Source organism: Chaetodon trifascialis, chromosome 24 (assembly GCF_039877785.1).
Source record: "Chaetodon trifascialis isolate fChaTrf1 chromosome 24, fChaTrf1.hap1, whole genome shotgun sequence".
Classification (NCBI taxonomy): domain Eukaryota; kingdom Metazoa; phylum Chordata; class Actinopteri; order Chaetodontiformes; family Chaetodontidae; genus Chaetodon; species Chaetodon trifascialis.
Genome location: NC_092079.1, coordinates 14,097,986 through 14,123,623, shown reverse-complemented (window position 1 = coordinate 14,123,623; position 25,638 = coordinate 14,097,986). Strand labels below are relative to the sequence as shown.

At 52.9% G+C, this 25,638-nt stretch overlaps 2 protein-coding genes across 9 annotated transcripts in view; both read left to right on the top strand.

The window, feature by feature from the left end:
- Positions 1-25,638, top strand: part of agap1 (ArfGAP with GTPase domain, ankyrin repeat and PH domain 1) — a 105,598-nt gene that overhangs the window by 41,040 nt on the left and 38,920 nt on the right. For 5 of the 8 annotated variants that reach the window (XM_070958000.1, XM_070957998.1, XM_070957995.1 and 2 more), the window contains exons 2-10: positions 2,496-2,554; positions 2,651-2,738; positions 6,061-6,075; positions 7,384-7,469; positions 7,812-7,953; positions 8,749-8,883; positions 15,566-15,693; positions 16,106-16,261; positions 16,396-16,488. In XM_070958000.1, coding sequence (XP_070814101.1) covers positions 2,496-2,554; positions 2,651-2,738; positions 6,061-6,075; positions 7,384-7,469; positions 7,812-7,953; positions 8,749-8,883; positions 15,566-15,693; positions 16,106-16,261; positions 16,396-16,488 — 902 coding nt within the window. The remainder of the gene's footprint in view (positions 1-2,495; positions 2,555-2,650; positions 2,739-6,060; positions 6,076-7,383; positions 7,470-7,811; positions 7,954-8,748; positions 8,884-15,565; positions 15,694-16,105; positions 16,262-16,395; positions 16,489-25,638) is intronic. The other 3 variants (XM_070958001.1, XM_070957999.1, XM_070957996.1) reach the window with 1 other exon arrangement.
- The window catches only part of faimb (Fas apoptotic inhibitory molecule b), a 93,094-nt gene that overhangs the window by 44,046 nt on the left and 23,410 nt on the right, over positions 1-25,638 (top strand). The window lies entirely within an intron of this gene.

The window sequence follows — 25,638 nt, the reverse complement described above, 5'->3', positions numbered from 1 at the left end:
TCCTCTCCTCTTCCTCTTTCTCTCCTCTCCTCTCCTCTCCTCTTCCTCTCCTCTCCTCTCCACTTCCTCTTTCTCTCCTCTCCTCTCCTCTTCCTCTCCTCTCCTCTCCTCTCCTCTCCTCTCCTCTCCTCATCTTCTTCACTCTCAGAAACGTCTTCCTCTTCCTCTCTTCCTCGCCCTCATCGCTCGTTAATGCAGTCATGAAGTGATTCACTGTTTGTGTGTTGATTGAGTTCAGGTGTGCCGCCCACGTCTTCCCAGATGTTTTTGCTTCCTCATGTCTTTTCTTACCCAGAATCCCCTCTGAAACGTTCCTGGACTTTCCCTCCACTTGCTGACTGAGCACAGTTTCGTCCAACCAGCACTCGTTTTTTATTTTTGTGCAGCCTGTCTGATGTTCAGATGTGCTGTGCAGCTTTATATATGACCACTCCTCAGCTGTGAAGTCTGTTAATTCACGAGCTGATTGGTCGATCCAGCTTCCTGTCTGGTGGCAGTTTAAAGGTGTAAAAACACCTTTGTTGTCTTAGCAATGTGGCTAACAGCTAACTGCTTCCAGTGAGGATGCAGACGGCGTCAGTTCTTGATGTCATCAAGTGTCTCTTCAACATCAGAGCTCGATTTAACCGTCCCGTTCTGACCACCCTGACGCCGGGTCACCTGGCGAAGCGGCCAATCGCGGCCCTGATGGTCATTTCCATCACTTGGCGGTGGGTCTTACTGGGAACCAGCAGAGGGGAACCGGAGGGCCCCTGAAAACAGGAAGCAGCTGGATCAACATCCTGCCTGGCAGAGAGGGAGGGGTCGCGCAGACACAGGCCGACGTTTGTAGAGGCCTCAACAATGCCCCCCTCTGTGTGCCCACCAGCCAATGAGGACGCTTCTTTCTGGATTCTTTCCAGACTGATACCAAGCACGCTCAGCGGCTCAGCAGGACCCAACAGAGGCTGAATTATGACGCTTTAAAGAGACCTTTACTGTGAAAGGATGAACCGGCCTGCTTCCTGATTCATCCCGTATCACAGCAACAGCTGGAGACAACAACAGCTGTTTGTGTGTCGGCGTGTCCAGCTGTGGACACGACAGCAGAACGTCCTGCGGGACTCTGTCAAAGTCCAGGAGGGTTGATTTGAAGCTTTCAGCCACAGAGAGTGAGAGTTTGTAGAAGCAGCGAAAAAGCCTCTGGTGTTTGGTTGAACTGGTCACAGCCTGTGAAACCAGTGACACCGATGTGAGGGAGCTGCAGTTTATCTTCTTCATGAGGAGGAGGAGGAGGAGGAGGAGGAGGAGGAGGAGGAGGAGGAGGAGGATGGTTGTAGCACTCTTCACTCATCAGTTTTGCTCAGAGCTCAGAATCAGATGTGATGTGAACCAGACTGTTCAAAATTCAGCTTATTGAGTGTTTGAAACAGGAGAACTTCCTCTGATCGTCCTCCATCAGCAGAGGAAACATTTTCACACCTTTTTTTAATCCAGACGTGATTCTCGAGGCTTTTACTGCCCCCCCCCCCGCACCCCCCCGGCACAGATTGCTGCTGATGAATAAGTAAAAAAGGACTGAAGGCTCTAAGTGGACGCGGCCCAGTGGCCTACTTAACACACAGGCCGAGGTGTCGCACAGGCCGCTTAATGGTGAGTGTGTGTGTGAGAGTGTGTGTGTGTGTGGGGGGTATTAAAGAGGTCGTTGAGATCTTCGTGGACAGTTTTGGTCTCAAGTCGTCCTTTAAGAGGCTTCAGTCTTTGAGGAAGACGAGCGAGTGGAAGGACGAGTTTGAGCCGTCCAGTGTTTGTGTTGGAGGCAGTGATGTGTTATTGTTCAGATACAGAAGGTGTGTGTGTGTGCGTGTGTGTGTGTGTGTCTGTGTGTGTGTGTGAGACCGCCCTGATAACACTGACACTATCACACTGCAGTCACACACACTCACAGCTCAGTTCGTGTGTGTGTGGGAGGAACGCCGCGGCGACCCCTCGTTTCCCACGACCTCTCAGCTCGCCGCCCCCGCTCCGGATCTGAGGACCCGCCTTCAGTCAGGGTCTGGGTCCGCTTCAAACAGACCAGTTCACCAGGTGTCTTAACCTGTCCCGGTGTGGGACAAAAGGCCGGCCCCCACAGAGACGAGGCGGTCTGTGAGACACATTTAAACATGGACGTGTTCTTCACGTCATCATGTCTTCAGTCAGACGCTGCTCGCTCTGCTCTCGTCTTGTTGTTGCCGTTTCGTCTCCGTCTCTGTCCCCTGTTGTGTTTGTGTGTCTCCTGTCATCATCTTCCGCCTGCTGTCAGTTTTAATGAGACTCTTCGTCCTCCTCCTCTCCCTCATTTGTCACCATGTGCTCGACGGTAAACTGACAGCAGCAAAGACATCTTCAGGAACGTCCTCAACATCTGCACTGAATGAATTTAAAGTTCTGTCTTTAACATGCTGCACCTGAAGGCACCACATGTTCTTCACGTTTGATTGACGGGTGTGTTTTGTCCTCTGTGTCTCTTGCAGATGCGTTCGTGAACAGTCAGGAGTGGACGCTGAGTCGGACGGTACCAGAGCTCAAAGTGGTGAGTCCGTCCTCGTCTGTGGGACGAACGTCCAAACTCTCCTCAACTTAAATTCAGTCGAATTTTAATCTGACATTGCCGACCCCTCTCTCCCAGGGCATTGTGGGTAACCTGGCCAGCGGTAAGTCAGCGCTGGTCCACAGGTACCTGACAGGAACGTACGTCCAGGAGGAGTCCCCTGAAGGTAAGAGCGCTGTCTTCTGTCCGTCTGTCCTCTGTCAGATCTGGCTGGATCTGTCTCCCTTCTCGTTTCGTCCTCGAGCCAAAAAAACGACGCCGTCCAGCGTCGCTGTGCCAAACTCATCCAGCTTTACGCCGCCGCCCCTCCTCTTTCCAAGATTACATCCGTGAAATAAATAAATAAAAAAGCAAAGCAGATTAAATCGCCTTGAAAAAGCAGGAGAAAATAATGAAGTGAGGCAGGATTAAAAAGCCCGGCAGGCAAAGTTCGACGTTAACAACCTCCATCTCTGCACGCAGCCGCCCACAGCGCCGTCCTCTGCCGTCCAGCTGCGCCTCCGTCTTTCCACAAGCTTTCTCCTCCGTCCTCTCGTCTCCTCCTTCTGCACTCAGAGCGAGACAAAAGCCCAGATTTGACCAGCGGAGCAGAAGTAAAGAAGAAGAGAGCGGAGACGGTCACGCATGGAGCTCTGCAGGCCGATAGGCTTCAGCGTCAGCGAGACTCCAGACGAGACGCAGACAGGACGTGTTGACGCTTAAAGACGCGCTCCAACCCTCTAAAATCAGGAGTTTCTGAGTGACGTTTGGGCTTTCTCCTCTTTGAAATGATCCTCAGAAACGAACGAAACTTCAACGACGTCACCTTCTCATGAATGTTTCATCTGCCAGCAAATAAAAAGCTAACCGTGCTTTCCGACGCCGTCTCTGCCCACACGCCCCGCGGAGACGGCCATATTCCTCATCCAATATTAAAGCCGCCCGGCTGCCCCCCCCATGCTGCTCAGTACAGCAGCCTCCCGAGGCGAAGACCCACTTCTGCTGAAGCTCGTGTGCCTTTAATATTTCACTGTGGAGGCTGGAGAAGCGTCCTCATGGATCCTTCACACGGAGACATTTGAGGGGACATCAGACTGCAGGAAGCTGTCATTGCTGGGGGGGCAGAGACATCATCGACTCATCATCGACCTTCAGCAACGAGCTGCTTCAGGCCTCTTCGTCCTGTCCTCAGGGCTGGTGCTCTGGTCCAGTCCTTTAAAGAGCTCATGCTGTCAGAGGAAGCCCAGCATGGAGGCTTTTATTGTGAAAGGGTCCCCAGTCCTTCAGGATGCTCAAAACAAAGACACAGCTTTAGGCTTTTATTGTGAAAGGCTCCTAATGCAGCACAGAGAGAAACAGAGGCTCCTGTTTCTGCTGAGATCAGCTGTTCTCACTTCCTGTTTTTATTTATTGTTTTTAAACTACGTATTTTTCAGGATACTAATAAAGTTAAAGTCAAAGCTTTTTGAGCAGTAATACCGAGGAATTCACACAGAGTGCAGGAGTCGCCATAATAAATGTCAGTGGCACTTCCTGCACAGATGTTTCACATTAAAAGCCTCCAGTTGGCTCAAAGGACAAAATGTGCTTTTCAGGCTTTTACTTTCAAACGTCTGCAGGAAGTGTTGAGTTCATTCTCTGCAGAAACGAATGAAAACATCGAAAAGCTCCTTGATTCCTGCTGGCGGAGCGGACACGGTGGAGCGCACACGGCGTGCAGGTGGAGCGGTCCGAGTCCAGGCCGTCACACCTGAGCCTGATGTGAGGCGCTGAGGCCGTCCTGTGGCACTGCTGCTCATTAACCCTCTGACCACTGACCTCCTCTGTGTGTTTGGAGCTCTGAAAACCATCAAACGGAGTTTATTTTGGTTGAAATCTCTGCTGCCTTTGTCATGTGGGGACGGCCCACAAACCATTTTTAGCTGCGGGTCGCTCGCCGGAGAAACTGAGCCTTCAACGGCGAAGCTGATGCGCTTAAACTTAAACATCAGCTCCTTGAATTCGTGGTCGTTCGTCACAGATCGGCCTGTGAAACGGACTCTGGAGGGATCTTCAGCCGAAGCTGCTGCAGGGAAACGACCCGGACGCTGGTGGTCACCGGGAATCCCCAGAGCCCGAACATCAGGCTGAGAAAACGTCCTTCAGCGCTGACGTACCTCCTCTTAAAATGCCTCTGCGGCCGCTCAGCTCCGAGCGCCCGCCGCCCGCCGTAATTACGCCACAGCTCTGCCAAAAGCAGCACGACGCGGCTTTTCAAGAGGCCTCGCGCACCGTGTCCGAGCCAGCCCCGAACAACAGCTCCCAGATCTGCCGTCCGGCGTTCAGGAAGCAGCGACTCAGAAGAAATGCTTTGATGTCGTTGCATAACGCTGAGAAACGCAGAGAGCAGCGGCGACGCTGATGTGTTGTTTTCAAATTCCTGCCATCTAAAAATACGGCGGCCTGGAGTCCCACGGCGATTGATTGGTGGCTGGCGAGCGCGGGGCGACCGCGAGGCCGCTAACCAGAGCTATTCTTAGGCTGCCGCTCCACGCTCTCAGCCCGTCACCAGGCCCGCCGCTCTGTGTCTGAGCTCTGCTGCGCTGCGTTCGAGGACACCCGCGCTTTCTGCTTTCCACGTAAAACGGAAGGCCTCATCTGAAAATACCTCGAAAAACCCCCAAAGCTGAGCAGCAGCAGATGGAAGCCATTAGAACGTAAAGGAGGTTTGCTGGAAACCACCGAACTGCTGCTGCTGCTGCAGGGAGCCAGGCTGCATCCACACATCCTGCTGTTTCCAAAGCTCCTCCTCAGCACCACCTGCTGCTCCTTCTGAGGGCGGGGTTGTGCCTCCAGGTGCGTTCAGGTGCACGGAACAGCTTCAGGAATCTTCAGCGTCTCCTCAGCGAGCTGACAGATTCATTTCCTGTTATTTCAGAGTTTCCTCTGTTTGTGAAGAGCTAAAAACAGCTTCAGTGAGCGGGTCCAGCCACGATCTCCTCCTCCTCCTCCTCCTCTCTCTCTCTCTCTGTCTCCCCTCTCTCTCTCTCTCTCTCTCTCTCTCTCTCTCCCCCTCTCTCTCTCTCTCTCCCCCCCCTCTCTCTCTCTCTCTTTGTCTCCCCTCTCTCTCTCTCTCTCTGTCTCCCCTCTCTCTCTCTCTCTCTCTCTCTCTCTCTCTCTCTCTCTCTCTCTCTCCCCCTCTCCCCCCCCCCTCTCTCCCCTCTCGCTCTCTCCCCCCCCCGTGTCCTTTTCTTCTTCTGCAGCTCTTTTTCTCGTGTGCTTTCTGCTCTGACCTCCAGCCGACCTGCACAGAAAGCTCTCTGCTCTGGTTTTCTCTCTTTCTCTCCTCTTGCTTTCTTCTTTTCTTTGACTTCCTGTCCTCTCTGTCTGTCTGTCTCTCGTCTCGCCCTCGTGACTCCTCCTTCCATGTCTCTGTCTGATGAGCTCTCTGGGATTGACTGCATGTATTAACGGTGGCTGCGTTGCTTTGTGTTTCCTCTTTCTTCTTCTGGGCTGCTCTTGTAAACTAGCTGACGTGGATGCAGGTAACTATGCTCTCTCTCCTCTGCTCTCCATCCCTCCATCCATCCCTCCATCCGTCCCTCCATCTTTGATTCTGCAGCATGTTGAGGACAGCTCGGGTTCAGCGTCACGCCCCCTCAGTCTCTCATTGGTCCATGATTTCCAAGAAGTTTCCTGGAAGGAGCGATTGTGCGATTTGATGCTAATTAAAGGCTAATTAGAATTAGCAGCGGGTGTATTTTAGAGAGCTCTGCAGTAAGTTTGGATTCATGAAGAACGAATATTATTTAGTTTTTTCTCTCAGTGAAAACTTTATTCTACCTCAGATCCGTCATTCTGTCCAGGACCCTTCTGGGAAGTCACAGACCAGTTGAAGCAGTTTACTTCTCACCAGTTAAACTTTGGTAAAAAGCTCGAAACCAAAGCAGGAAGTCAAACATGGACGCCTGAGCTGCAGACGACAAGACTTCAGACGCAGTTTTCCAGAAAGTCCAAAAAGCTTTTGGCCTAAAATTCGCGCTGGTTTACTTCGATGTTCCAGACGCTCGATTCGTTTTCCATCGTAGCCAAAAATCAGACGAGCCTCTGAAACGGGTCGACTCACGCCGGCGATCGTTTGCTCGTGTGTTCGATCCCTCCGGCTGGTCTGAGGTCAGTCCGTGCAGCCTCGTGTTGCCTGACGTGGACCGGGACAGAAACAGTCTTGTAGTCTGCAGGCTGTCCTGACACTTCCTGTCTGCCGGCGCTGACCCTGGATCAGCTCAGACCTGCTGAGGGTCTCTGAACCTGAAGCTGGACTCGTCGTGTAGCTCCGCCCCTCCTGTCTTCGCTCTGTGTGAATGATTTCTTCCTCCTCATCCTCCCTCATGATCTGCCCCCCCCGCACACACACTCTGCTGACTCAGCGTTAAACGCGCCATCTGCCTTCCTGCTGCGGCGTGACGTCGGCGCACAGGAAGCTGCAGGTCTGCTTCCCCGAGAACAGACGCGACGCCTGCCGGGCGTCTGACAAGGCGCCAGAGCTGTTATTCAGACGCACGCACGCACAGTCACATGACCTCGTCCATCGGTCACCTGAGCGTTCAGGTGAAGTCAGGGTCAGACCAGACGTGTGTGTGTGTGTGTGTTACATCGTCTGTCAGCCATCTTTAGTCGTAATCGTTGTCCTCTCTCCTCATGTAGCATCGATCATCTGTCACCGATCAGTTAATCAATCAGTCATTGGCGAGTCATTGATCACTGCCCCCCCCCCCCCACTGTGACTCACCTGTAGTCGTTAGCGGCGGCTCTGCTGTGCCGCGTCGTCCTCACGCCGCTGTCCTTTCCCGCAGGCGGGCGCTTTAAGAAGGAGATCGTGGTGGACGGTCAGAGTCACCTGCTGCTCATCAGAGACGAAGGAGGCCCCCCGGAGGCCCAGGTGAGTACTGCACCTGCACCAACCAGAACCACTGTCAGCTCAGAGTCTCAGCAGCTCCACTGACGTTCAGCTCAGGATGTTTCCCAGCATGCATCTGGTCACAGGTGGCCGTCACTGAGCCGGTCTGCACCTGAAGGAGCTTTAATGGGAGTGTAAACAGACGGCTCAGACAGTAGAGTTGATGAATAATTCACTTGTTTTCCTTCTGCTCTTCATCTCCTCCTCCTCCTCCTCTCTGTCACTCAAAGCCCGTTGGTCCAGTTTTCAGGCTCCTCAGACTGCGGGACGTTTGTTGGCGCTCGTTCCCGCTGTGAATAAAGTTTTATTTGAATGTCTGTGCAGTTTGCGCTGTGGGTGGACGCCGTCATCTTCGTCTTCAGCCTGGAGGACGAGATCAGCTTCCAGACCGTGTATCACTACTTCAGCCGCCTCGCCAGCTACAGGAACACGGCCGACCTGCCGCTGGTGCTGGTGGGGACGCAAGGTGTGACGCACGCACACACATGCACGTGCACACACACACGCACACACGCGCACACACACACACACACACACACACACATGCACACACACACACACACTCTCTCTGTCCCCCTCTCTTTGGACAAAGCTTTTCTGGGCCGTTGCTGCCACCCAGTGGTGTGTTCCTGTCACCGCAGTTGGTCCTCACTGCTGTCCTCTCTGCTGTCCTCTCTGCTGTCCTCACTGTCCTCACTGTCCTGACCTGCTGGTGTCCTGGTTTTGGACACAGTCCTGCTTCTTTGTCTCTGAATGATTAAAGTAGAAAACCTTCATCTTCATCACCTGATCAGCAGCAGAAGACGATTAGACCCATCATGGACGTCATCGGGGTCAGGCCGTCCTTCGTCGTCCCGCCGAGGGTCCACCTGAGGACGTGGTGGTGATCTGGATCACATGTTCAGGCCTCAGTCCAGATCTCCTCGTCTTCATCAGATGAAGCAGATCAGATCAGACAGAGTTCAGTCCCGTTCTTCAGCAGCAGAGGGCGCCGGCGTATCACCTGAGCCTCTGCTCCTCTTCAGTCAATCATGCGCTCTTCTTCCTCTTCCTTCGTCCATTTGACCTTTTTCAAACCAGGACGCTGACCTCAGCATGTCAGAGAGTAAACAGACAGACGCTCCGTCAACAACAAAGATGGAGGATTTGGCCCAGAATGCATCAGTGCTGCGGCCTCAGTCAGATGTTCTGTGTTTCAGGCTGTTTGAATCCACGTGAACGTGGACGTGATTGACTTGTTTTTGTCTTTTCGTCCCGTCAGACGCCATCAGCTCGGCCAACCCGCGAGTCATCGACGACAGCCGAGCCAGGAAACTGTCCAACGACCTCAAACGCTGCACCTACTACGAAACCTGCGCCACCTACGGCCTCAACGTGGAGCGAGTCTTCCAGGACGGTAAGGTCCATCAGCCGGGCGGGGGCGGGGGGGGAGGGGTCAGGGAAGCGGCGTCCGGTCCTCTGGGAAGGTGACATTCCCCCCGACGCCGCGGCCATTCGGACGCTCTTAATCGCACGTCAATTAAGAACAAATGGAGCTGCTCGGCGATTCAGCTCGAACCGAACAGCAATTAAGTTTTATCATAGCGAGGGAAGGACGGCAGGGAGGGACGGAGACCTGGACGGAGACGAGCCCCCCCGGGATTAATACGACAACCAGACATTAGAGGAGCAGGAGGAGGAGGAGGAGGGTGTCCGGAGCCGTCAAGGTCCGACTGACCGGGGCACACGGCGGCCATGTTGTCAGGTCTGAGCAGGCCGGGCCGCAGCGTCACTCAGTCATGACGAGCCGATCTCAGATCTGTCGTGTCACCTTCAGAGTCCAGTTTTTTTAAAGTTTGCAGCGACGTCGTTCAGATTCGATCAAAAAGGGCGATTTGAGTGAAAAATGCTCTTCTGTTTCTGGTCACGCCGCAGCCGTGAGCGGCGCCGGTCAGGCGTTCGTGGTCGAGGTCAGAGGTCAACAGCGTGTAGCGTTGCAGCTGATCCCGGAGCAGCAGAAAGTTTTCCTCTCACTGCGCTGAAGCGTCTTTCTAAATAGTAAACCCTGCGGCTCGTTGTTCACACGGAGGCACATTAACGAGACGAGAGGCCGCTAATGAGGCTGAGGGCGGCCGGCCGGCAGGCGCGGGGTTAACGGCTCTAATTACAGAGAAATGGATGACACGGCCTCGGCGCTTAATTATCAGCGCTGGCTGCAGCGAGTCTGCTGGCCTCTGGCTTTGTCTGCGTCCACCTGAGCTTGACGAGCGGCGGCTGAAGCCTCGTTAGCAGTGGCTGTTAGCGGTTAGCATCCACTGCTGTTTGAGGAGGAACCTGCGCGCTCCTCAGCTGTGACTGCTCAGTCCGCCCTGAAGGGGGCAGCGCAGGCGCACACACCGAGTCAGACTGTCGGTGCCGAGCTCGGTTTGTGTGTGCGTCCATCAGATTCACTCAGATTTCTGTCAATAATCCCCAAAGTGTGAAGTTTAGATTAATAATCTGAGAAATGACGCGATGAGAGAAGAGCAGCGAGAGGAGAAACCACAGAAGAAGAACGTCCGACAGAGAGAGCGAAGGGAGGTTTGAGTGCTGGATCATAAACTCTGTGTGTGTGTGTGTGTGTGTGTGTGTGTGTGTGTGTGTGTGTGTGTGTGTGTGTTCCCCTGCTCTCAGTGCTCTCGGCCCAGGAGGAAGCTTTCCACACTAAACGCTGCCTTATTATCTTCTTAATTATTCCACCGTGTGTGTGTGCGTGCATGTCGGTGTGTGTGTGTGTGTGTGTGTGTGTGCGTGTGTGTGTTATTGTCTCTGACACTGTCTCCTTGTATTTTTCTCGTCATTATCTCAAATTAATCAGTTTTTTAATCATCCAGCAGAACGATGAGTTTAATGTTTTCTGTCGACGCCTGAAACAAGACAGCAGCCTGCAGCTGTGTGTGTGTGTGTGTGTGTGTGTGTGTCTGCGTGCGTGCGTGCGTGCGCGCGCATGTGTGTGTTTCTGTTTGTGCAGTTTTTTTAGCCATTTCTTTGTTGTAGATTTATTTGCTTATTTGTGCGTGTGCACGCACACACAGACACACAGACACACAGGCGAGTGTGTGTGTGTGTGTGTATTTATCAGCTGAACACAGGTGTGTGTCTGTGGTTGTGTGGTTTTGAGTGTGTTTGAGTGAGAGAGTGTATATCTTAAAAAAAAAATAGTCTGTAATTTTGTGTGTGTGTTTGTCTCCAATAATTGTGTCTGTGTGTAATTGTGTTTTTTATGTGTGTGTGTGTGTGTGTGTGTGTGTGTGTGTGTGTGTGTGTGTGAATGAATATGATGTGTGCATTAGTTAAGATGTGTATTTTTGGGAGTGTGTGTCTGCTCCTGTGACTGACTGTGTGTGTTTTATGTGCTACATGTTTTGGCCGATTACACAGCCACACACACACACACACACACACACACACACACACACACACACACACACACACTCTCTCTCTCTCTCTCTCTTTAATTACTTCTTAGCGTGACCTTAATTTGCAGCGAGGACTTCAGTAATGACGCCGCTCGGCTCTCGGCCTTCAGCCACTTAAAACACTCGCCTTCCTCTAATTGGTCAGGAGCATCGCGCGCGCACACACACACACACACACACACACACACACACACACACACACACTCGTCAGAGCTGCAGTCTTTGCTTGAACACCGTTAGTTTTCCGAGTGTTTGAAACTGAACTTTGTTCTCGGCTCACCTGTGAGACTCGGCTTTACGCCTGGATTTTCAAAATAAAAGACATTTTAAAAGATAGACACTTTATTTTGAAAGCGCAGAAAGTTCCCGCTGGGCCTGAGGATGAAAAATGAATCCACTATAAAAAATGATTTGAAGGAAACGTCAAAGATTGAACAGTTTGAAGTTTAGAAATGAAATCTTTTATTCTTTGTTTTGTGGTTCGTCTTCTTCCTGTTTTCACGCATTTCTTCACCTTTTAGTCTGAACGTTTGAATACGTTTGTTTTAAATATGAACTCAGGTTTTTTTCCCTTCGCGGCCGCTCGCATCGAGCTCAGCTTCAGAGCAGATTCACAGGAAGTTTGACCAAAGAGTGAAATGTAACTCATGAGCATTCGGACTTATTTCAGTCTGTAAACTTTGTGTCCGTGTCCTCATGGTTGGACCTGCAGCCTGGTCTGGATGATGATTGGTTGAGTTCAGGTGTTTGTTTGGCGTCTCGGCGCTCAGACCTTCTTCTTCTGCTGCGACACGATGTGACCGACATCTGCAAACATCGTCGTGTTTGGTGAATAAAATCACAGTTTATGAACGCGCGCGTGTTCGCGTGTGCGTGCGTATTGATCTCACGCACACGCCTCCGTGACCTTCGCTCCTCATCGATCGCGGCGGGTCGGGCGGGTCGGCCGGCGGGGGCGGGGCTTAATCACAGCGCTCATATTCAGCTTCATAATCAGCTGGATCATCACAGCGACAAGCAGAGGCTCCCGGTGAAGAAACGCTGAGTCGCACTAATTTGACATGATTGGTGTGTGTGTGTGTGTGTGTGTGTGTGTGTGTGTGGGTGTGTGTGTGTGTGTGTGTGTAATAGAGGTTTTGATGAGTTACAGCGGCGGCACAGTGAGAGCAGGAAGTTGCATGAGTGACCACAACATTTAGCGTTAAAAATAATTGGCCTGTTCGTCGTCGTGACAATTTTGTGTTGGGGGAGAAGGATGAGGAAGAGGAGGAGGAGGAGGAGGAGGAGGAGGAGGAGGAGGAGGAGGAGGAGGAGTGGCGTCTTTCCCTGTGGCGTTTAAGTGTCTTCGATTTAAAGAGACCGGTGATGTGTTGAGGTTTGTTACGCCCAAAATAATCCCACGGCGGCTCTGAAATAAGCCTGAAATAAATGATTCAGGTCGTCATCAATCAACGGATGATTATTTTCCACATCAGGTAATTAAGAGTGCGGCCGATTAGTATCAGGACGTGGTGAAGAGCGCCCAAACGGAGCACCCAGAAAGCCCAAATCTGTTTGGTCTCAAGAAAACCGGGCGACATTCACATGAAAGAAGATGAAACATGTTCGTTTTTGGTGTTATAGCTTCAAAAATACTTCAGATTGTCTTCAGATTTGTGTAAAAATACTCCAAAAATACTCCAAAGTACTTTGACAAGTTGGTTTCAAAGCGCTCCCAAAGGTTAAAATGTCAGTTTACGATGACGACGGCCAGATTGTCAGGCAGCGAGCGGGTCCCTGAACGCAGCACAGCATCATCAGCAAGTGATGAAGATGATGAGTGAAAGTCAGGAGTGTGTTCTCATCTTCATCTGTTTCAGTCATCCTCTTTGTTTAAGGCTGTGACTGTGTGTGCGTGCGTGCGTGCGTGCGTGCGTGCGTGCGTGCGTGCGTGGGTGTGTGTGTGTGTTTAACATGTAATTTGCTGTAATGGGAAGTGAAGCCTGGTCCAGTCGGGGGGAGTGACCTCTGTGAGGGATGGAGGCAGGAGGAGGAGGAGGGTGACAGCGCTGTGCTCCCTCGTCCATCAGTGCGCTAATTTAATTAGCCTAATTACACCGACATGAACCTCCAACACACACGCATGCACACACACACACACACACACACACACTCTGCTCTTCTTCTTTTTTTTGCTAATCCCTGTCAGAGTGCAGATGCAGAGCGCTCCGTTAGCACACGCTAACGAGCCGAGATGACCTCACACACGCTCTCACACACACACACACACACACACACACACACACACACAGAGTGAGTGTGAAACACGCTCAGACAGACACACACACATGTTCACACACACTCCACTCCAAGCTGATCTTCACACACTCAAACACGAAGAGATGAATTCACGCCTCTCGTCGGGTGTTTCCTGCTGTTACTGCACGCCGGCAGCCATCTTGACTGGACGCGTGGACCGATGAGCTCAGCGTTCTGTGTTTGATGATGATGAAGATGATGATGACGATGATGTTTGGTCTGTTTGTTTTGCACATTCAGCTAAATTTGATCAGCAGCTTCTCTTTAAAATGCACCTGAACGTCAGCGAGAGCTGCTGAATAAAGGCTGGATCACTGCTCTGATTGGACGCCACCTGGTCTGCTGCACCTGCGCTCCGCCTCTGCGGCTCCACCTCTGCAGCTCCAGTGTTTGACTTTCAGAGTGAGACGCTGCAGTCAGCTCCACCACCCCCCCCCCCCGTCTTTATGTGTGCGCCGGTGGTGCAGCCCGTCATAAATCTGATGGAGGGGGAGACGTTTCCATTAGGAGAAATGGCAGCTTCTCAGAGCAGAACCGAGATTGATGGATAAAGTTAAACTGTGTTAACTGAGCAGTTTAAATATTTAGCACGGCCTTATCATAACTGTTCTTAACACTTAAAGTAATATACAGCCTGCAGGTACAGGACACGCTGACATGCATGTGAGAGGCTCCCTCCTATTGGACGATCCCCAGCGGCCCCTTAGCCAAGCTAGCATCAAGGATGCTAACGTCTCTCCAGCCTCCATAAATACTTAAAATCGGACACAAGTGACCGTTGTGTGTGACGGTGTGTTCGAGGACTCATGTGACTGTCATGTGTGATGGTGTGTTCGAGGACTAGTGGCTGCTGTGTGTGACGGTGTGTTCGAGGACTCGTGGCCGCTGTGTGTGACGGTGTGTTCGAGGACTAGTGGCTGCTGTGTGTGACGGTGTGTTCGAGGACTCGTGGCCGCTGTGTGTGACGGTGTGTTCCAGGACTCGTGGCCGCTGTGTGTGATGGTGTGTTCGAGGACTCGTGACCGTCGTGTGTGACGGTGTGTTCGAGGACTTGTGGCCGCTGTGTGTGACGGTGTGTTCGAGGACTCGTGGCCGCTGTGTGTGACGGTGTGTTCGAGGACTCATGTGACCGTCATGTGTGATGGTGTGTTCGAGGACTAGTGGCCGCTGTGTGTGACGGTGTGTTCGAGGACTAGTGGCCGCTGTGTGTGACGGTGTGTTCGAGGACTCGTGGCTGCTGTGTGTGACGGTGTGTTCGAGGACTCGTGGCCGCTGCGTGTGATGGTGTGTTCGAGGACTCGTGGCCGCTGTGTGTGATGGTGTGTTCGAGGACTCGTGGCTGCTGTGTGTGACGGTGTGTTCGAGGACTCGTGGCCGCTGTGTGTGACGGTGTGTTCGAGGACTCTGGTGCTGGCTTGGAGGCAGGAGAGAGTTAAGACTTTAGTGACTCCATTATCTCTGTTCCAATAAACACAGGCCTGTTTCATGCGCTCACAGATGAAGCCATTGTTTTAATTGGGCTCGTTAAAGCCCCCGGCTTCGTTAATGAGGAGCCGGTCGTAAACATTTACCTCCAGGTGACACGGGGCCGAGCCAAGGGCAGCGACGAGGGGAGAAACTGTGAGACGGTTTGAAGAAGCGGCTCCGTGGAGTCAGAGCGCAGGATGAGTGGAAGACGCTGACCTCTGACCTCTGAGCTGCTAACGAGTTCGTCTGATTAATCCTCTGCTTCCTGCTTTGACTTGATTATCGCTCTCTTCAACTGTCGCAGCTCTCAGCTCGCTCTGTGGACGGTAAACTCCACGAGCCGTCCTTTCAAAGCCGCTTTGAACAGGTTTCAACTTCGACCTGAACGAGCAGAAATGTGGTTTGACCCCCCAGCGAGGAAGTGGGGCCATGTTTGTAAAACAGCTGTTTCAGAGAGGAACGGTGAAGTGAAATGAAGTTATTCCCCTTTGTTTCCTTTGGAGCTCCGAGCTAAATGCTAACACATGCTAACATGCTCACAGTGCTAACACGCTGCTATCCTGTAGCATGCTAACCGTCTGCTGCTCGGTGACAGCCTGAAGGTCGCAGGCGTCCAGGAGGAAAATGGCCGTCTGAAGTCTGTTCCTCGCGCTTCCTTCCCGATGACATCACGCAGGTCGATTGGTCCAAAGTCGAGTCCGTCGTGTCTCTGCGGGACGTTTTACAGCCTTTCAGGAAAAACACGTCATCACAGCTCAATGAAAGAACAGTTTGACTTTTATTTTGAAATCTGCTCACTCTGCTTTCCTCTGTGTGTGTGTGTGTGTGTGTGTGTGTGTGTGTGTGTGTGTGTGTGTGTGTGTGTGTGTGTTACAGTCGCCCAGAAGATCGTGGCCACCCGGAAGAAGCAGCAGTTGTCCATCGGGCCATGCAAGTCGCTGCCGAACTCGCCGAGCCACTCGTCCGTCTGCGCCACACAAGTGTCAGCCGTCCACATCAGCCAGGTCAGAGGTCGCACACACGTGCGCACACACACACACACACACACACACACACACACACACACACACACACACACACACACTCACTCTGTGTGACTGTTCAGCTCTTCGATCGTCATCCTTCAGTCCTCCATTGATTCCTCATTAAAAAGCCATCGCTCAGCGTCTCTGAGCAGCGCCGCCGCGTCCCCACAGACCTCCGTTTATCTTCCCGCCGCCTCCACAAATCGCTGCTCGCTGCATCTTTAGCTCTCTCTGATTACAGCCGAGTGCTGGACGCCTCGTCCGGCGCTCAGGAGACCTGTTCCACCGATGAGACGTCCAACACGTCAGAAAACTTTCTCGTTAGAGCTCGTTCAGTCCAAAGAGCGGTTTGCAACATAAACATAAACTCGCTTCCTGTTCTGTCCCGCAGACGAGCAACGGCGGCGGCAGCCTGAGCGACTACTCGTCCTCGGTGCCGTCCACGCCCAGCACCAGCCAGAAGGAGCTCCGCATCGACGTCCCGCAGACCACCAACACGCCAACGCCCGTCCGAAAGCAGTCCAAACGCCGCTCCAACCTGTTCACCGTGAGTGTCCGTCCTGTCCCGCCAGAGGACGGACGATGAGTGTCCACCAGTCACGCGCTGAATTGCGACCCTCTGCTTTGCCATGAAGGTGTTTGAGCGTTCCTGTTGACGATGACGTTTTTTTCTCTCCGCAGTCGAGGAAGGCGAGCGACACGGACAAGGACAAGAAAGGCCTGGAGGCTCGAGCCGACAGCATCGGCAGCGGGCGAGCCATCCCCATCAAACAGGTGAGACTTCCTGTCTGCCCCCCCCACGCCTCGGCCTTGATTAACAGTGAAATCACACACTTAACATCAATTAGAGTGAGGGGCTCTCCCGGGTCCTCCATCCAGATCATTAGGAGGAGCAGAGGGAAGCCACTCACTGTCACTCCCTCCGTCGCTCTTCTTCCTCTCTCTCCTCTTCTCTTCTTCAAAGCCGCCGCCGTTCCTCTTCTTTCTGTCTGCCTGAGCTCTTTGATTGGCAGCAGCGTTTTCAAGCAGTAGAAGAAGAAGCAGAGGATGAATGATGCCACGCCTGCTGTGACGGCGAGGAGAACACCTGAACCGGCTCTTAATTTGACTCAAACGAGCTCCTCTCGCTTTGCAGCTGCAGTGGGTGGGGGGGGGGTGGGGGGGGGGGGGGGTGAGGCGATGGTGGCGGGGTCTCCCGACAAGCAAATCAGGCAATTAGCGAGTTCTAATCGCGGCCTCTCGTGTCGCCGCCGTGGCCTCGTTTGTAATCTCAGAATGAACAAATCGCATCTGTGATTAGGGGCCTCCTCAGCGGGCGAGAGACCTGCAGGCAGACTGGAGAGAGAGAGAGGACGCGTGCCGCTGCTGCTTGTGTTTGGGGGCGTTAAAGATGAGACGCCGCCGCCGCAGAGCGCCCGGTAATTGCAGTCGAACGGCGTCCTCGTCGTGTGAGGATCTCTCACCCAGTGGCTTCAAACGTGCCGCCGTCCTCTTCTTCTTCTGTGGTGTTAATGCAGCGGTGGAGGCCGGCAGGCGCCGTTAATTTGGTCTGAGTGCAGGTTGGAGAGTGGAAACAGCCGCCATTAGGCGCCATTAAACGAGCCAACGGGAAACGTGTCGGGTTCATTGGAGTCACAGCATCGACTTCTTCTGCTGCTTCATCGGCTCGTCCGCCTCACTGGCTTCGTGGTCACGTGACGAGAGGACGATGTCCAGCGAGGTCGTCTCACGGCTAACGAGACGTTCAGCTTCACAATTAAAAACTCTGAGAAGTTTCAGTAAGTTTGAGCATAAAACCAAAAAGCATCTAAAATGACAAACACACCTGCAGCTCCACGTCAGCCCAGGTGACAGGTGGGCGCGTCTGTCATCACACCTGACATCTCAACGACCTCGTTAGCGGACGATTATTGAACAGGAAGTTGATTGTTATTCTCAAACCTGCTCGCCAGAAGCTTCTGTATTGAGTCAGCTGATGAAATCCAAGCTAATCGAGGCGGACACGTACTTAGTGTGGCGTGACGTGACGCACGCACACGCACGCGGCAGACTAGCGCTGCGGCGGCGGCGGCACTGTGAGGCACTCAGCGTCCTCCTGCTGTGTTTTTTTGGAAGTGGACATTAATTGATTTGATGGCTCCCCGCGGTCGCTCTCGCCTCGTCTCCTCAGCGTCGACGGCGGGCTCGGCGCGCCGCAGACCTGCTCCCTAATTACACTGCGAGCGAGTTTTATGAAGCCGGCGTGCGCGTCAGGAGGCGACTTGGCTTCACGTTGGAGGTTCGGCTTCCTCTCCCCCATTAACGCTCCGTTTGCACTCTGTTTCTCTTCCTTTGTCCTCCCGTTAGCGCCGCGCTCACACTTGTTTTTAATGAGACGGCGCTCTGACCGTCCGTCACCTCTTCGTCTCCCGCCGTGAACTCGACCGCGAGCCGCTTGTATCACCGCGGTCGTTTATGGTTCAGGTGTTTGTGATGCCGCGTCGACCTGCTGTGAGAGAAATCAGACATGATGATGATGAGGAAGAGGCAGTGAACGTGACAGCAGCCCTCTGACGCTAACGAGGCTAACGAGGAGGTAAATACCAGGACGAGGACGTTTCCTGTAAACCACCTTCAGGCGTTTGTTTGTTTGTTTGTTTGTTTGTTTGTTTGTTTGTGATCTTAAATATGACTTAACAATGTGGATTTAATGCTTGAACAGCGTCACATTTGTGGTTTTAACCAATCACGTGCAGGACTGTGGTCCTGATCAGGTGCACGCCGTGTGGAGGGTTTGAACGACGTTTTGTTTTTGCCCAATCAGAGATCTCGTTCAGGTTCATGAACTCACTGGTTGGTGGAGTCTTTTTGGAATTTAGACATTAGACATTATTCATCAAAAGCAGGTCTGGACCTGGACCTGGACCTGGACCTGGACCTGGACCTGAACCAGGACCAGGACCAGGACCAGGACCAGGACCAGGACCTGAACCTGAACCAGGACTGAGGACAGAGTCACTGTCAGCGGGCCTGATGTCGATCCTTGGGGGGGGGGGGGTCAATCACAGACAGAACAGCTTCAGTGTCAGAAAAGTTCATTTTTCCATAGAAAATATGATTTATAATAATAATAATAATTATTATTATTATTATTTATAATTCTTATTTATTTATATTATTATTACTAAGCCCATCAGATATTTATGGTTTAAGTTCGGTGCCCAACTCTTCTTCTTCTTCTTCTTCTTCTTCTTCTGCTTATTCTTACTTTGTACCTGTGCGTGTATGTCGTACCTGCGTGTGTGTGTGTTGTACCTGCGTGTGTGTGTTGTACCTGTGCGCGTGTGTCGTACCTGCGTGTGTGTGTCGTACCTGTGTGTGTGTGTCGTACCTGTGTGTGTGTGTCGTACCTGCGTGTGTGTGTCGTACCTGTGTGTGTGTGTCGTACCTGCGTGTGTGTGTCGTACCTGTGTTCACGTGTGTTGAAGCCACTTGTTCGTCGGTCCTGATCTCATTAGAGCGACTCTCAGCGCGACTCTGGAGCTCTCGAGGTGACGGCAGTTCACTTCGCCTTTTGTTGAAGGAGAACGCCTTCGTTAAGAGAGTCCAGCTCATTAAAACCGCACACACACACACACACACACACACACACACAGGCGGGGCACGCTGGATTCGGTTGGCTGTAATGAGAAGGGGGCGGGTTTCCACTCTGAGGCAATTAGCTCGAACAAATCCACTCGTCTCAGTCCGGAGACGCGTTCAGGCTCAGTCAAAGACGCGGGACAAACGTTTCCATTCAGCTCAGGTAATGATGGCAGTCGGTGTGTGAAGGTGTGTGTGGGCGCAGCGAGGTCACATGTGTCACGCAGCCAATCGTCTCTCTTCTCGCTCATCTGTGGCTAAATCTGCAGACAACAAAGACGTCTCATTTCCCTTCAAGAGACAGAAAAGCTGCAGCGAATCAGAAGAGAGAGCTGATTATTTTTCTGTCCGTCGGCTAATCATCGAGTCGATTGATTGCTTCGGCTCTGAGCGCCGAACACGGCGGCGGTCAGATCTCATCGGCTTCCTGTCCACGCGTTTGTTCCACACTCGTAACAACAATAAACTTTATTTGTACAGCTTTCACACTGACTGTGGTCCAGACTGAAGTCAGACGTTTGTCCGAAAGACAAGCCTGTGAAGTCAGTCTGCGTGATGCATTCAAGTTCAGCCACACAGACCGGAAAAATGGCTTTCCAGCACAGAAGAATGTGCTGAAATGTCCCTTTAAAGACCCAAATCTGTTTATTGTAATGAACCTCGGCGGGACGACGTTCGCTCTGCAGCTGAAACAGGAAACACATGTGGAGTCAAAGCTGAAGCCTCCCGCCGCGACGCTCCGCCGCCGCCGAGCCCACAGAGGAAACGCTGGCTGGACCGACAGCCGATTGGTGCTTTTTTTCCTCTTCTTCCTTGAAGTGAGCGGATGCGTCCAGCTTTGTTTACAGAGGCTGTTGACGGCGCAGGGCTCCTCCGACATCTGCTCCACGCCGCTAATTAGCCGCTAATTACCGGAGAGAGAGGGAGAGGCTCGCTCGTGTCTCTGTCGAGCGGCTGACCGAGGCGCTTTGAAAACCAACAATCTAACAAATTAATTTCCTCCGACAAAGCAGCCGAGCCGCTGGGACCGCCGACGCACCGCGGAGGGTTCTTTATTCCTTCCAAAGCTTTATTTACTCAGTGACGGTCGACAGCACGCCTGGGAGCCGCCCGCCACAAACAGCCTTTTACTGGCGCCCAGCGAGCGGCTCCACCGGAGCGCTCAGGGCGCCTCGCCGAAGGCCGACGCGGCGACGGATGACGAGAGGAGGAAGAGGAAGAGCTTCTTCACTTCCTCTGGATTTCACCCAGTCAGGCAATCTGAAGCCGTGACCGAGGAGCTGAATGCTGCTCAGATGGATTCAAGTTATGGGTTCCACATCCTGATTAGAGGACGATGATCGAACTAATGATGCGCTGTAATCACAGTCCACAGACCTCTGAGCCCGCCGTCACACAGGAAGTCAAAACATGTCAGTTCACTTTGTCCACGCCCACTCTGAGGACGACTTCCTGGAACCGAATGTGGGCTCCTCTCAGGGCCTCTGCGCCGCGGTGCGTTCAGGGCTCGACCTGATGGCACATCACGGGGCGGGGGGGGGGGGGGGGGGGGGGACGACTGACAGTCCAACAGTTCTAAAAGATGCAGACAAGATGAGACAAAGTAAAGAGCCCTGCGGTTCCACCAACGTCCTCCTGAATGAACTTTGACCCGCTGTCATTAACGTCCAGCATTAATCAGGGTGTGTGGTGTCCCCTGAGACGATGGCTGATGTCAGAATAAAGTCACTTTCTGTATGTTGGTCTTTATTTGATGGTTGAAGCAGAGACAGACGTGGCAGCAGAGCGAGGACGGACAGATTGTCTCTGTCCTGGTCAGCTTCCTGTGTCGAGGCTCGCCCATCGGTCCGCAGACCTCCTGACCTCCGGCCGGACGACCTCCCGCTGCAGCTGATCATTTCCTCTCCGAGTCCGACTCTGACTCCTGCAGGAGTGTCGGGCGGCGGCTGATTAGCGCCGCGCTTGTAATTGGCTCTCGCGGGGTCGCAGACGAGCGCGGGGCTGGGTGGTTTTGACAAGTGTACTCGTCCCCCCTCGGCGCCGGGCGCTTTGTAAGGAGTTAAATTGGATGGTTAATTCGGGTGTTATTTACCCTGTAATTCATTAGTTTCGCCCCGCCATTGGCAGCGGGCAGGCTGTAATTTCACGCTTCGCAATAAAAGATGTCTCATAATCTGCTTCATTTAGCAGCCAAAGAATTTAATGAAATTAACTGCGGCCCTAATTAAGACGGTGAATATTAAAGACCTGCTATCAAGGCTTTAACGAGGGTGACATGATCCGCCTTCCGCCGGATTGGAAAAATATCATTTCCCTGGGAAAGGTTGTCACCGCTCGGAGCCATTTTGGCCATGATGACATTTTTGTCATGCACGCTAACCCCTGGAAATGAGATCTGTCGGGGGGTGGGGGGTCGAGGATGTGTCGGAGGGACGTCTCTTCCTTTTTAGTTTGAGAAATAATTAAAACAAGGAACACAGGCGTCAATCAAAGAGCGTTTTTAGACGCCGCTCATTACGCCTCGGTGCGGCGTCTCCACGGAGCGCCGCCGCCGCCGTTTTTGTTTGGCATGGGGGTGTCTCTCCGAGCATCCCTGCGGCCGCTTTGTTGTTCCACGCCACATGTGTGTCCTCTGGTCTGACGATAAGCTGGACAAAAAGCGACCAGCGGCGGCCCGAGGGAGGAAGAGGAGCGGCGTGTTCTCCACATCCCACCTCTCTCTGGGCGTCAGAGCCGAGCGAGGGGCGAGGTTTTGTGTCCGCTAATGAATTGAGACTGCTGAAGTAAGGTTTGGATAATTGAGTTTCTAATTAATTACCCAGAACTCTTATCAGATAAATCAGCTCCTCTTCAGCCCCCCTCTTCCTCGGTGGTGTTTTATTTGATCTGGTCTGCGTCCTGCTCCCCTGGGCCTGCCCTTCGCCGTCCTTGCCTCATCAACGCCGACCTTGTCGTGCTGCTGCGCGTGTGTTTTGATGTCAGTGGTGGGTTTTGTTCTCCGCTTTGGTGTTTTCTGGTTTTACGGCGGTAAATATTTCACACCAGGTGGCAGGCGTGTTTTTCCCTCCGTCGTCCCCTGAAGCGTCTGTCATCGGGTCAAGTACCACATGGAAGGAAGCGGCGCTTTAAACTGGAAGACGCTCGGAGAACACAGAGCTCTGCCAAGGCTGCGCGACGCTGCAAACGTCGGCTTTGAACGGCACAAAACTCAAACTCACAACGTACGACCGAAAGCAGAAACGCTGATTTATTTCTTTCAAGTGAGAGCTGCAGTTCAGGACGGCGACAGCCGAACGCACTGAAGTTCAACACGATCGTGATCCGTGTCGGCAGATGACACCGTTCACACCAGATCTGAGAGCAAGCAGCAGCTCTGAGACGCGTTCAAAGCACAGATTTCACCTGCTGACGAGCTGAGAGGTCAGAGGATGATTAAAGGAAGTTAACAAGCACATTTTTATCAAACACTCAACATTTTGTCCTCTTCAGGCCTCTCAGAGTCCTTTCAATGAGACCGTCCAGGAAGGGACGAGCCCTCTTGGCGTGGACACGTGATGGTTTCAGCCTCATACCTGTGATCACGACTCGGTGAGCTCGTTTGACGGGACATTTTTACGGTTTTATTGCTTTGATTGTTGGATCGGAGCGTGATTCCTGCACGTGGTTAGCTCTTAGTCCACCTGCCTCGAGTCCCAGCCAGCCGTCCTCTTTTTGTCTCGTGTGGACAGCCGTGATTAGACGCATCAGAACTTTGATCTCGGGCTCGACGTGGACTGAGAGGATGATGGATGACCTGCGATCGCCGCTCAGGCCGGATCAGATGGCCGCCGCGATAGAGGAGGGAGCGTCCGGCTTCCCTCGTCACCCCCCGCTCTGCTGTCGGCGGGGGGTGACACCTCTAATTTAGCCTCCTGCTCTCCGGAGACGTGGAAGAACAAAAGGGCTCGGGCCCCTTCCTGATCCTCCTGTCCTCCCGAGGCTTCGTCCTCGTCTTCTCCACAGATAGCGCCTCCCCCGTATCTCCCCTCAGATCCGCTGTCACTCCCTTCAGGAGGCCTGGGGAGAGTCCATTGTCTGAGGAAAATAGGGGGGTGATTGAGTGATTAGAGAGTAGATTAGTGCGTATCAATAGACAGGAGCTTCAGGAGGAAGCAGAGCTTCAGCAGACTGTGGAGATGAAGGTGATGCTTGTTCCAATAAACTCGTTTGGTTTTGTGGTTTCTTGTTGTCATTTTTCAGGTTTTCACTGATGTTCAGCCTCAAACTGAACATAAGATGGAAGAGAAAGTTGCAAACCCTCATTTGTCCGATAACGCGGCTCCGTCCTCGAACACGCGTGACGTGTGACGGCGGCGGTCTTTAATCAGACCCTCAGGTACGAGCCGCCAACGTTTTCGGATGCGTCGTCTAACGAATGACTTCATCTTTTGACTTCCCCCGAGCGAGCGACCTTTTCTTAAGCACTGCAGCACAATACCTCACCGAGGCAGAGGAGTGTGTCAGCGTGGAGGAAGAGGAAGTGAGCGTGCAGAGTTCGGTGTTTTCGGGATCCTCGGCGGCGTTCGCGCCTCAGAGACGACTCGATCGTCCTCTTTTACGTCCGCTCGCACGTTCCTGCGTCTGTCCACTTGGACCTAAACTCTGCCTCTTTGTTTTCTTCTTCTGTGAATCTCGCTCACGCCCTCGGTCGTTTTCGGATGCCTAACAAATGACTTCATCTCCTCGCCCCCCCGAGCTAGCGACCTTTTCCTAAGCACTACCCCACAATACTTCACCGGGCGGAGAAGTGCCTCGCGCAGCCGGGAGAGTCTATCCGAGGATGTATTTATCTCCACACATCTATTTTCCCATGTGGAGACCTTGTGAGCTGTCATGGCTGCCACCCCCCCTCCCGAAGGTAAAATAAGAGGCGACGCGTGCGTGTCACGAAGCCCGGGGAGGTGAATAATGAAAGATATTACCCATCAGGAGGATTCGACGCGGCGTTCAATTAGCCTTCCCCTCGAGCAAACTGATCGCTTGTCATCCGGCGATGGATGGCCAAAATTAATTTGCTGACGTCTCCCTCCCCAAAAACCAGCTCTGGATGGAGAGGTGCGAGAAATATGGCCCCCCCACTGTATTTCAGTCCAGGCCTGCAGTGGTGGAGCTCAGCCGTCCTCTCCAGCATCACTCAAACGTCCCCTCCATGTCTGTCTTTGAGCTGTCCTCGTCCGTCCCTCGTGGTGGAACGTTGACGTGTGTAGAGCATAGAACCAGGAGGGGAAGCTCATAGCTCTCGTCTCCAGATGTGGACATCCGTCTCTGAAGACACAGATGTTCTGCTGCGTCTCTAAGCTGAAATAAAACGGTCCACAGTGGACAGTCTGATGTCCAACAGCCTCACATGATCGTCATGTTTGTGTGTCGCTCTGTGTGTGAATCACCTGCTTCGTTTTCTCACCTCTGTGGTCTGAGCTGACCTGGACGTCTGAACGAAGACGGCGTGGACACGCTTGTCTCTGCCGCTCGCTCGCTCGCTCGCTAACCGGCAGTAATGGATGATCAGCTGGCCTGACAGCTGCACGGCTGCCGGCAGCTTTCACTTCAGAGCAGCGGGAAGCTCGTCAAGTCGCGTTTAGCGCACCGTGGGGAACCCCTGTTTGTTGTAGCAGCACACACACACACACACACACACACACACACACACACACACACACACAAACACACACACACACAAACACACACAGCTCTGCTTACAAACTCATGACATGAGATGAAATCAGAGGAATCACAGGAAACGCTGCAGCGTCACCGACCCGATGACGCTGCGCAGATGGAAAACTCACCTTCAAAGCCGCCACGTGCTTCCTGTGTGGATGAGGTCGAGCATCGCTGAGACTGGAGGCGTCGCGAAGGACCGAGGAGACGGAGACGGAGCGCTCGTCCGTCTGTGCCGCTTTAAGAAAGACTGATCCGACTTTAATGCAGCAGATGTGCGTCTGACAAGTCGGTTAAATGACGTTTAAACACCAGAATCACTGAGCTGCTGTCTGCTGGTCCTCAGGCCAAGCTAACGCGCTAACGGTGACAGCTAACATCCTGACGTTTAGCGTGTTAGCATGCTAACATTGAACAGGAAGTACAGCTCAGGCTGATGGGAGTGGCTGTAGTTTGCAGGTGTTTGGTCATAAACCAAAACCAGGAAGTTGTGACCAATGGCCAGATCTTCATCCATCATCCTCATCATCCTCAGTGAACGCCCAGACTCCAGAGCTGTTTTACTTTAGTTAATACTGCAGAAGAAGACAGAGGAGGCCTCCT